Source organism: Protopterus annectens, chromosome 16.part0 (genome assembly GCF_019279795.1).
Source record: "Protopterus annectens isolate FY-2018-M chromosome 16.part0, PAN1.0, whole genome shotgun sequence".
Classification (NCBI taxonomy): Eukaryota; Metazoa; Chordata; order Ceratodontiformes; family Protopteridae; genus Protopterus; species Protopterus annectens.
The window spans coordinates 15,762,667-15,775,073 of NC_056750.1; the positions used below are offsets into that span (position 1 = coordinate 15,762,667).

The 12,407-nt window shown below is 43.7% G+C and overlaps 1 protein-coding gene across 2 annotated transcripts in view; it reads right to left on the reverse strand.

The window, feature by feature from the left end:
* The window catches only part of LOC122791001 (hamartin-like), a 1,885,581-nt gene that overhangs the window by 659,349 nt on the left and 1,213,825 nt on the right, over nt 1–12,407 (reverse strand). For both annotated transcript variants that reach the window (XM_044058745.1, XM_044058744.1), the window contains exon 13: nt 3,255–3,437. In XM_044058745.1, the coding sequence (XP_043914680.1) occupies nt 3,255–3,437 (183 nt within the window). The remainder of the gene's footprint in view (nt 1–3,254; nt 3,438–12,407) is intronic.

Consider the following 12,407-nt stretch of genomic DNA (forward strand, 5'->3'; position numbering starts at 1 on the left):
GTGAATTGGTGACTGGTTTAGGAGAAGCATCGTCTGCAGTTCTGGACCTCAGCGGCCTGTCTCTGTCTTTATCTTTGCGTTTTTTCAGAATCCCGGTAGGCGGATGGCTAACCGATGACATTTCTGGATAATTAAACCAAGAACCGAAATATTTAGAGACAAAAATATACCGACAACGGATAGTGCGCTGATTAAATAAAGCACAAAACCAACAGCAAGGTACATCTTGGTCAGGGCCTAGGCAAGGAATACAGTACGAGAGAAAATCTTTATGAGGTATTTGCTTTCCACAAGTAATGCAATTATTAACTTTTACTGACATCGGTAAGGAGCAAGAAAAAGTTTCCTCAACGGGGTACATAAGCTTTAAGTTGAAGACTTTGGTTCTGAAACTCGAAAACGAAAATGAAGTAGCAGGTATCAGGGGCTGCGAAAGTGCCTCACTGAGTACTGGCAAACTGGTGACTGGCTTAGGACAAGCATCGTCGGAAGCTTTGAACCTAGGCGGCCTGTCTCTGTCTTTATCTTTGCATTTTTTCGGAATGTCGGTAGTCGGATGGCTTACTGAAGACATAGCAGGATAATTGAACCAAGCACCAAAATATTTAGAAGCGAAAATATACCGACGACGGATAGTTTGTGGTTTAAATAAGGCACAAAACCGACAGCGAGGTAGGTCATGGTCAGGGCCTAGGCAAGGAATACAGTACGAATGAAAATCTTTATGAGGTATTTGCTTTCTACAAGTAATGCAATTATTTACTTTTACTGCCATCAGTTTAGAGCAAGAAAAAGTTTCCCCAATGGGTACTTAGCTTTTAGTTGAAGACTTCGGTTCTGAAACTCGAAAACGAAAATTTCAGGAGTCGGCCGACCGGAACTTGCGAACTGCTTCTGCTTCGCGCACCGCACAGCAAGAAAGACTGATGTAATGGTGTTGGCTGCATGTTTTATACCCCTGACGTCATGGAAGAAGGGAGAGCAACTGACACAGGATCCAAGACTTTGTTAATCAGGCCGAATGAGGGCCACTGCAAGCAGATAACCCCAAATGTGATGACTGCAACAGTGAAACACGAAGAACATCAGCAGAAAATAAGCAGAACAGATGTGATGCATCTTAAAAAGAGCCCAGGAAAACAGAGATTATTGCCTCTTGGGGGAAGAAGGAGAACTTTTGACAAAAGTCCCAGGAGCATCAGGAAAGATATTGGAAGAAGGCCCGCATGAAAAAAGACTTTAATTTGACCAAAGACTGCTTCAAAGCTTTGTTGAAAGTAGAAACCTGAATTAACAGTAAGAATTGGCTTTATTAATACCAAGTCAGATGTTAGCATCTATTTGCATATTCATAACTGTACACAAAGTGTAATGAACTTGTGAAACATGAGTTCAATGTTTTTAGGCACTATATATACATAGAAATATATATATGTACGCACGCACACACACACACACATACACACGTGCACACTCATTTATACTCACCCCTTAGCTATGTGCCTGTAATACAGAATAATCAAAGGGAACACTGCCCCGAGTTATTTTTCTTTAGCTAATTTATTTTTTATCATTCTTTATCCATTTTTGCAAGTTTCTCCTTCAGATTTTATATTCCTGGCTTCCCTAACTAATATCACATCAAACGCTGCAGGAGTCTGTGCAATCAAGTGCACCCAAAAGAGAAAGGGCAGCACCACTGATGACTGTAGTTGCATTTGGCAGCTTTTGTTAAAATTCCTAACAGAGCAATAAGACCAAAAGTAAATGACGGAAAAAATAAAAACCACATTTACCCAAAAACTAACTTAAGTACACATTAAGATTCTCCACAAGAAAAATATAACATGCAAAGAAATTGTATTTCTAGTCCTGGACTGCTGAAAAGGCACATTTCTCCACTGGTTGATCAGATTTCTGGTTTCAGTCATACTTAGAATGTGAACCACATCACCCAGGAGAAGGACAAGTGTTTACATTAAGACAGCTCACGTTTCTGCAGGTGTGGGCAGGGAATGGGTGGTAATGAACTGACTGAAGTCTTCTTGACTTTTAAGTTTTAAATATTTTAAGGGCTTTACAAATGTAAGCTTTAAGGGTTTTAAGAGTTGCATGCATAACCTGAATTCACTTTTTAAAGTTCTGAGTAATAAAAGTCAAGTGTCTCATATAATGCCAACAACAAGAACACTGGCTAACTAGGGAATAATGTTTTCACATCTGTTACTGCTCCCGCACCCTGAGAAGTCACTTTCCTTTTACTGTTTATCACCCCAAACACTCTAATACTAGTTTTTTTTTAGCAATCCTAGCCTAGAAGTTAAAAGGGTTGTGTGTTGAATACTCTCTCAATAAGCATACTTTAACTCCCCAGAATATTTATGCCCCTAAACAAATGTCTTAATAAGATTATGGAAACGCATACGCATAAAAACATCACTGAAGTCTACAAATGAAGACTCGCATCCCAAAAGAGGTCTAACAAATTCAATGTACTAGTAAGTGAAGTACAACTCTTCTAGGTCAAGGTGAGATTTTTAATGTCCTGTGTCTGATGCATTTTGTTCATAAGGCCTACACACTCAGCAGAGAAAAATGATGCTAATTCTGTATGTGCAAAGTATTATTTTTAATGTCCAGTCTTGCACAATATTAAAGAGAATAACATGGTGACCATGGTGATAGAAATTGCTTGCAGACTGCCACCACAAAACAGCTGCCAACACGCTTACCAAATACTTGGGTGGGTGTAGACCACCTACATGAAAGAGACAGGAAGACAGCTGGTAAAGAAACCTGAATACCTGACATGTAAAAATCATTCATAACTGCAAAAACCTTTAGTGAGGGAAACCAATTTTAAAATATGTGTCTAACTGGGCAGCAACTACAATACGATCCTACAGCCTGCATCACGAATCACTCCAGCAGCGATGCCTGCCACTGCACACCCCTGTGAGTCATCATGTAAAAAATCACTGAGAAAACTCACAGCATGCAAAATAATTCAAAAGATTTTGAAACGGGTATACAATAATGAACTAAACAAATTTGGGTGTGAAATCTATATTATGCATGTTAAATTTGTTCAAGTTTTCTAGAAAAGATGGCAGCAGAGTGGTAAACTAATCCATGCTCTTAACAGGGAGAAGCAAAAAATCAGTTACAGCAACGGTCATATAATGAAACAGCTCATTTCACCATCACAAGTATGCATTAATTCTATCAGGAATACAGCGGTATTTTCATATTACCTCTAACTGACGATTCCTGCTTTGAAGCTGGTCACGTTCGTAATGAAGCTGCTTGATCTGACTGTGTAGTTTGCTCAAGACTTTCACATGCTCTTCCTGTTGACGTTGGCATTGAAATTGTTCCCTCTGCAGGCAGCACTTCAAAGAATGGATATCCAGCTCCTGCAGCTTCAGCTGATCTTTCTGTTGGAAACAAGAGAAAACTTTAAGTTTCAGGGAAACCCCATAACATTCAAGGACCAGAACAGAAAACAAAAGAACTAGTTATTTGCCAATGCTACATCTGATGATAGTTGCAGTACCTACTGCACTAACATCTGCCGTACTACACTTCAGTCTTTACATCAGGTGATAACTTCCCTTCTGAGGCAAAGAAAGACATTGCTGTGAAATGTAGAGAGACATCCATTTGTCATTGCCAAAGTCATTATGCAAACATTCAAGAAGTCACTGATGGGGAATAATCAATGGAGTTATTCATGAACTAGCCTATTTTCATAAAGAGAACAAAAAACAGGAGTAACCTAAAGAAAGTACAGTTGTGTCCCACTTACCATACTTGCATATGCTCAAGTAGACCAGTGTTGCAGTACTGACTCTTGGGGCTTCCTACCATGCAGATGCCTCCAACCAGCCAGATTTCCGGAGTCTTTACATTATCCCTAGTCAATGGAAATCCAAATACCAATGCCAGGGTATAAGAAGGGTGTCCTTTGGCAACATCTTCAGGTCTTTCTAAGCAGTGAATGAGCAGTCTGATGCCCGAGGACAGCACATCCTCCTTAGTTGTGTGAATTTAAGTGAGAAGGAGGGAAAAAACACAGGAGACACACATCTCAGAGGGGAATGATGGAGGTAAAAAACTGTCTGTAGGAGAAACATGATCTACCCCTAGCATCCAGCAAGTGGGAGAAGTGGTCAGCAGATACAGGAGTTGGAGGGTGGGACAGCATACTGCAACAATGACCTACTCAAACATCTGCAATTATGTAGGTGAAACCCAACTGTGCTTGTAGTCAAGTGTTGTAGTACTGATTCTTTGGAGGAGTCCCAATGCTAAAAGTTGTGTTCTGGGTCATTTGAATGACTAGCAAATAATGTTTTGCAGGATGGCAGTAGCATTGCCCTATTTCTGTCGACGTTGCCTAGGTGATAGCATTTTGTAAAGGTGTGCACTAAGCTCCAAAGACTCCTTTGAGGAAAGCCATGGTAGTTGCCCTATGCCTGGTGGAGTGGGATTTAATTTGTCTAAGTATATCTTTTCCATGGTGTAAATAACAGAATTTAATGCAGTTAGCTATCCATTTTAAAATGATTTGTTTGGATACAGGCTTGACCTATTTACCCTCTGCAAAAGCCACCAGTAACTGCTCTGCTCTGTCTAGAAAGTGTATGATCTGCCTGTGCACATCCAGGGATGCAGCACTTGTGTTCTGTGGATTTGGGAAGAAGACTGGTAGGTGGATAGCCTGCTTTAAAGTAAGTTCTGATACCCCTTAGGCATAAAAGATGGGTTTGTTCTGACAGTGACCCTATCCCCGTGGAAAACATTGAGAGACAAGGTTCTTTACACATGAGGACTTGAAGCTCAGACGCTCTTCTAGCTGATGTACCAGCTATAAGAAAAGTGGTCTCTCTAAAAATGCACACCTGGAAAACAGTGGCAGCAGGTTCAAAGGGAGACAATGTTTGCTTTTCTAACACATCACTAAGATCTCATGCCAGAATAAGGCTCCTTCTGGGTGGTCTCAAGGAATTATCCCTTTTAGAAAAAGTTTCATGTGGTGGTATGAGAAGTTGGGCGGGATATTGTGCAAGCAAGTTGATATGGCAGATGCATGTACATTAATGCTGGACTAGGAAATCTCTTGTCTAAAGAGGTCTGAAAGGTACTGCATGACTGAGTTCATGTCTGCCTGAGAAGGGTTAGTGCCTTTGCTGTGACACCATGTGGAAAATCTTTTTCCATTTTGTCAGGTGTGATTTCCTGGTATTGGGCATCCTTACTACCCTTAGAATGGAAAGCATGTCCTTGGGATAGGAGGCATTCCTTGGTACCAAAACCAAGTCCTTCCGGCTGTTAACCTGAGGATGGCTGGGGGGGGGGGGGTGAGGGTATGGAAGACTGCTCCCTTGGCTTGGCTGAGGAGATCTACTTTGTGCAGTACTGTGTGGAATCTCCTCTCACTGAATGCCACGAGGAGGGAGAAAGTACAGTTGTGTACACTTACCATAAATATAGATGTTCGAGTTTATTCACTGTTGCAGTCATCACATTTGGGTAGATTCCAAAGCTAAGGTTGGGAGGAGGAAATTAGATAGCATTAGGAGCAGCTATAAGGCCCTGCAAGACTGCAGTGGCAAAGCCAGCTCTGGATTTAGAGAAGATTGGCAAATGGTAATGCTTGGTGGAAGTATGTACAAACCTCCAGGTAGCAGCTTCTAGGATGTCCCTGGTAGGGACACCCCTGAGATAGGCTGTAGAGGTAAGATGCAGCCCTGGTTGAATGCGGTCTTATCCCCTGTGGGATAGGTTTTCCATGGTGCTTACAGCAGAAATGAATGCAATGGCCTATCCATTTAGAAATGGTTTGCTTTGAAATGGCCTTCCCCTCTGCACCTGCAGCAAATGCCACCAGCAGCTGTTCAGATTTCCTGAGAGGTTTAGTCCTGTCCAAGTAAAATCTAAGTTGTCTGTGCACATATGAGGAGTGCAGTATACATTCCCCTTTGTTCTGTGGATTAGCAAAGAAGGCTGGCAAATGAATAGACTGATTAAGAGCCACACTGGATACTACCTTGGGCATGAAAGAGGGATTGGTCCTGAGGGACACCCTGTCCGCATGAAAGATAATGAAAGGCTCCACTGCCATAAGGGCCTGTAATTCAGACACCCTTCTTGCTGAAGTGATGGCTAAAAGGAAGGCTGTTTTCCAAGAAAGAAATTTTAACTCTGCACTTGCAGCTGGCTCAAAATGAGGTAGAGTGAGCTTTTCCAATACAAAGTTAAGGTCTCAGGCTGGAGTTGGGTCTCTCCTGGGTGGTCTTAAGGTTTTGGTCCCTCTGAGGAACAGCTTGAGCATTGGATGAGAGAAGAGGGGTGGTTCTGTGTTGAAATGAGCTGAAATGGCTGAGGCACAAATTTTGATGGAGGAAAAGGAAAGGCCCTTGTGAAGCACCTCAGTTAAGTATTAAAGAATCTGAGGTAAATTGTGCGCTGCTGTGCCCATCCCCTGAGTTTGGTTCCAGGAACAGAATCTTTTTCATTTTTCGGCATAAGATTTTCTAGTACTAGGCCTCCTTGCCTCCAGAATGACATCCAACACTTGCTTACTGAGGGATGGTAACGGAGAGAGATCAGGTAATTAGCCAGGCTGCCAGGTTCAGGGTTTGAAGCTGAGGGTGCAGAATCTGGCCCTCCTGCTGGGACAGCAGGGTTAGGGGTCTGAAGCAGGTGCTATGGTGCCAGCAGTGACACACTGCGCAAGGGGGGGTACCAGAGGTGGCGTGGCCAGTCTGGTGCAATCATTATCATCCTTGGTTTGTCCTGTTTGATCTTTAGTAGTACCTTGACGAGGAGAGGCAGAGGAGAAAAGGCATAAACTGATAGATTTTTCCAGGTGAAGGACAGGGCATCCACTTTGCAAGCTTGTTTGTGGGGAGTCCTTGTGCAGAATTTGTCCAATTGGTAGTTCTGGGGAGAGGCAAACAGGTTTCTCTCTGGGCTCTCCCATTTGTTTATCAACATGTTGAAAGTCTTTGGTTCCAGTTTCCACTCGTGTGGGTCCATGAGATTTCTGCTTAGGTCATCTGCCAGTGTATTTAGCTTTCCTGGCAGGAATGGAGCCTGTAGGTGCACTTGGTAGCTCAAGGCTGTGTTCCACAGAGCCATGGCTAGTCTGCAGAGAGGGTATGAATGAGTTCCCCCCTGCTTGTTTATGTACCACATAACAGTGGTGTTGTCCATCTTTACCATTAATTGTCCTGGAAGAATGTGGCCCTTGAAGGTTGTCGGAGCATTCTGTACAACTAACATTTCTTTTTGATTGATATGCAGGTGCAACTGACTTGGGTTCCATTTGCCCTGAATGCACTGCCCTGCCAAGTGAGCCCCCCATGCATAGTCTGATGCATCTGTTGTTAGGCTTTGGGCGGCAGGGGGTAGAGTGAATGGCAGTCCCTTGTTTTGGTGGCAGGCCTCTGCCCACCAAAGGAACTCTACTGTAGGCAAGGTATGATAGGAATCATTGCTTCTAGATCCTGAGAATGTTGACACCATAGGCTTTTTAGATACCATTATAGTTTCCTCATATGCAGTCTTGCATATGTAATTAGGAGAATGCAGGGGCCATGAACCCCAAGGCTTGCAGTATTTGTCTTGCAGATAGCAGGATCTTTGTGGCCATTAGTTTGAAGTAAGTTGTCAAATGAACTTGTTCCTCTGGCATGAGGAAAGCCATCTGGGAAGTTGTGTTCAAGCTTGCTCCCAGGAATATAATTTGTTGACAGGATACCAGATGTGATTTCTTTTCATTCATGTTGTACCCCAGGCAAGTTAGCACCTTTTGTACAAATGCCAAATGATTCAAAAGTATGTCCTGGCTTTCTGCCTGAATTAGACAATCGTCCAGGTATGGGTATATTTGAATATTTCTTTCCCTGCAAAATGCAATGGCTGGAGCTAGGCACTTTGTGAATACCCTGGGCACAGTAGATAAGCCAAAGGGCAGTGCAGAGAACCGATAGTGCATGTAGCCTGCTTTGAAGCGTAGGTATCTTCTGCAAGATTCCCTGATTGGGACATGCAGGTAGGCTTCCTTTAGATCCAGTGTTGCCAGCTAGGCATCCTTGCCTAGCATAGGAGGCAACTGGTGAAGAGTTAGCATCTTGAATTTTGGGATCACCAAAAAAGTGTTTAGGATAGAGAGATCCAGGATATGACGCCAGCAGTTGTCTTTTCTGGGCACCAGGAAAAGTCTTGAGTAGAAACCTTGTCCCCTTTCCTCTTCTGGGACAGTTTGAGTAGCCCTTATACTTAAGAGAGAGAACTTGCTTTTGAGCCTCTGCCCACTGATTTGGGGGTAGATCTGGCCAACCGTTTGGGGTTGGTAAAGTGTGGAAGTGGAATCTGTATCCTTAGGAAACTATATTTAAAACCCATTTGTCCTGGGTAATGAGTTCCCAGTTTTTTGCCTGCAGAGCAATCTTTCCCCGCTAAAGGAGCAGTCAGTTGAGAAGGGCTTGGAAGTTTTAAAGTTGTCATTGAGACAGTTTACCATAGGGGGGAGTCTTACTACTCCCTGCTTTGGAAGAAGGAGCCCCCATTGCTTAGTCCTGTGCGCACCTTGGGACTGAATCCTGGGTGCTCTGCTGGTTCTGGGTTTGGACTGAGAAGGCCTGGAAGAGGCAGGAAAGGACCAATTCTTAGAGGGCCAATGACTACTAAATCTTCAAGGCTGTGCTTGCAGGAAATCTTTAACAGTTTGCATAGATTTAGCTTTTTCCTCCATCTTTTTAAATACTACTACTGCTTTCTGTGGTCTTGGTTTAAGGCAGCATCCAGCAATCTAGCAATTTAGCTTTAACATGATCTGGCAGAGATTGCTCCTTAAGCCAAGCATGCCTTCTAAGTACAGACCCAGTGACAGCAGCCCTGCAAGATGCCTCTAGTGAATCAAAACCACACTGCAAAGTATGTTTTCCAACTTGTTCAGCAGAATGCATTAAATCCTGTAAATCTTTACTTTCAGCACAGTCAGAAATCAACATAATTTTCTGTTTAAGCAATCCAGTAATATGCTGATGATACTTTAACATAAGAAACTGGCAGTTTAAGGCCCTAATGGCCAAGGTTGTAGAAGTGTATACCTTCTTACCCCATCTATCCAGCGCCCTGGAATCTCTATCACAGGGAGTAGGATTTTTGGCAGTAGTAGCCTTAATGCCCTTGGGTCCCTGTGAAATGGTCTCAGGATCCGCAGTAGGATTTTTAAAGAGGAATTTGTGAGAGTCAGGAACCCTGTAATATATATCTGGTTTTCTGGGAGCAGGAGGTAAGGAGTCAGGGGCCAAGCTAGATTCCGAAAATGCATCATCAACAATGTCCAGTACAGGAGGGATAGCTAAAGGCCTGTGTTGGGGCAAGAGTAAGAAATCCCCAAGCCTCTTTTTAGAATCAGAGTAATCCTGGCTTTACCAGTGGAAATGCTCCCTAAGAGTATGCAAGGTTTCACCAAAAGAGAAGCCCTCTGGAGGGGAAGCAGAGGGAATAGAGTCCTCTACATCAGAATCCTCATAGGTAGATAAGGGTAAATCCTGGTCATCAGAGGAAATAGAAATTTCAGAATCCTGATCAGAAGTATCATAAGCAAATTCAGTCCTAGGTATCTTAGAGGGGGAAGGTTGTCTTCCCCTGATTAAAGTAATAAGATCTTCAGCCATTCTTATCATTTGTTTTTTACGCAGAGGGGCCTGACCATGCGGTCTGGGTGTCGGTTTGCTAGGCATGGATTGAGTTTTAGGCCTTGAAGAAGATGGCGTCGGTTTAATATGCAAGTCAGAAGGCCGGAATATACCCTCTTTAGCCGATGCCTGCACAGCGGCTCCGGACCCATCCAAGGTAGAAACATCCACAGGTTCCACAGTTGAAGCATCTCGTGGCATACTGGACTCCAAATGGGTCTCAGTAGAGGCCTGCGAATCTGAAGTAGCGGGTATCAGGGGCTGTGAAAGTGCCTCACTGAGAACTGGCGACTTATCGAAAACATATCTGAGTAATTGAGCTGAGTACCAAAATATTTAGAAGCATAAATATACCAACGATGAATAGTTTGTTGTTTAAATAAGGCACAAAATCGACAGCGAGGTACGTCGTGGTCAGGGCCTAGGCAAGGAATACAGTAGAAATGAAAATCTTTATGAGGTATTTACTTTCCACAAGAAATACAATTATTGACTTTTGCTGACATCGGTTTAGAGAAGAAAAAGTTTCCCCAACGGGGTACTTAGCTTTAGTTGAACACTTCGGTTCTGAAACTCGAAAACGAAAATTTCAGGAGTCAGCTGACCGGCACTTGCGAACTGCTTCTGCTTCGGGCACCGCACAGCAAGAAAGACTGATGTAATGGCATCGGCTGCATGCTTTATACCCCTGATACCTGACTTCATGGAAGATGAGACAGCAACCGAAGCAGGACCCAAGACTTTGATAATCAGGCCGACTGAAAGCTACTGCAAGCAGATAACCCAAATGTGAAAACTACTCAGTCACCAATACACTGGCCCAATGCTTCATGGAATTCATCAGTTCCAATGCCCTGGACCAGCTCATTCTTATCCCCACTAGAGGAAGCAACATCCTTGAGCTGGTTATCACTAACATGGGCAACTATTGCTCTACACGAATAGTCAATTCCTCCCTGGTTAGATCAGACCATAGACTAATCACCATGGAAATCTACATCTCACCCACTCCCCGCAAAAGTAACCACCATGAAAAACATCTCCAAACCTGACTGTGGGCTCCTAAAAACAGAGGTGGATAACTTCACGGTACCCATGCCAATGGAAAATAGATGCATGACTGCCGAATGATACACTAATGCACTGTACAAACAGTACATAAATGCATGGAATTAGCCATACCCAAAAGAACCAAGAGACTCTCCTCCAAAAAAAAGGAAGCCAATCTGATGGTTCCCTGCCATTAATAAACTCTACAACAGAAGGAAGAAACTGTTGCAGAAAAAGGTAAAGTCCCAAGACTGGAAAAAAGTCCTTTATTAGCCTCAACAAAAAGTTGAGATCCCTCATCAAAATCATTAAAGCTAGCTATTTAAGAAGACTTCGGTTTCCAAATTTTCATAATCTCAGGAGCTGGCCGACCGGCACTTGTGAACTGCTTCTGCTTCGGGCACCGCGCGGCAAGAAAGACTGAAGAAAATGGCGTCGGCTGGTTCCTTTATACCCCTGTCGCACTGACGTCAGGGAAGAAGCGACGACAACCGACGCCGGACCTAGACTTTGGAATTCGGCCGACCGAGGACCCGCCTGACGGCAGGAGAACCCATCTGTTATGACTGCAGCTGTATGCACGATGAACATCAACCACACCTTCTATAGTTATATCAAGAATCTCCACGGCAATACCCAGCTTTGCTCTGAGTTACTGCACAATGGTACCTCCTATAATGAGCCAACAGATATTGCCAACATACTGGCCGACAGATTCAGTGCCAACTTTACCCCTCTCTTCCCCTCTAAAGGACCAATCACAATACCGGAAGAATGTCAGCCACCCAGCATTACTGCAGCACAGGTTAAAGCTGCATTGTCCAAGGCCAAGAATACAGCTTCCATGGGACCCGACAATATCCCTGGCTGTGTTCTAGAAAGTGAAATGGCACCACATCTGTGTGCCCTGTTCACTCACAGTCTCGCTGCAGGCTTTGTCCCTACGGAATGGCGCACTGCTACAGTTATCCCTCTCCATAAAGGGGGAGCGACTACAGACCTGGGGAATTATCGCCCCATTAGCCTGACAAGTCTGATATGTAAGACTACAGAGCGCATCATCATCGACCTAATTAACAAAGACATAGGGAATCCCCAAACTCTAGATCCCAAGCAATTTGGTTTTGTGAAAGGTAGATCAAGCCTGCTCAACTTGGTTGACTTCTTTGATTCAGTCACCAGAGCTGTGGATGATGGTAAAGCAGTTCATACAGCTTACCTCGATCTGGCCAAGGCCTTTGATACCATTCCTCACTCAGGAATTATTGATAAACTCACCAAAGTAGGCATCAACTCCTATATCATTAGGTGGGTTGCAAATTGGCTCACAGATAGAACACACAGTGTGAAAGCAGCGGACTCCAAGTCAGACTGCCGACCAGTCATGAATGGAGATCCACAGGGATCGGTCCTGGGTCCTCTCCTGTTTGGCATCTACTTCTCAGAAGTCCAGGCCAACACGTAGGGACTCTGGATGACCAAGTTCACAGATGACTGCAAGCTGGGAGCCATTAACAACTCCCCAAGTGATGCGGACATCCTACAGAAAGGCCTCACTGAGACCAATAACTGGTGTTGAAACCATGGCCTTAAGCTTAATGCCAAAAAATGCATCGTCATCCTCTTTGGGAAAACTCAGTT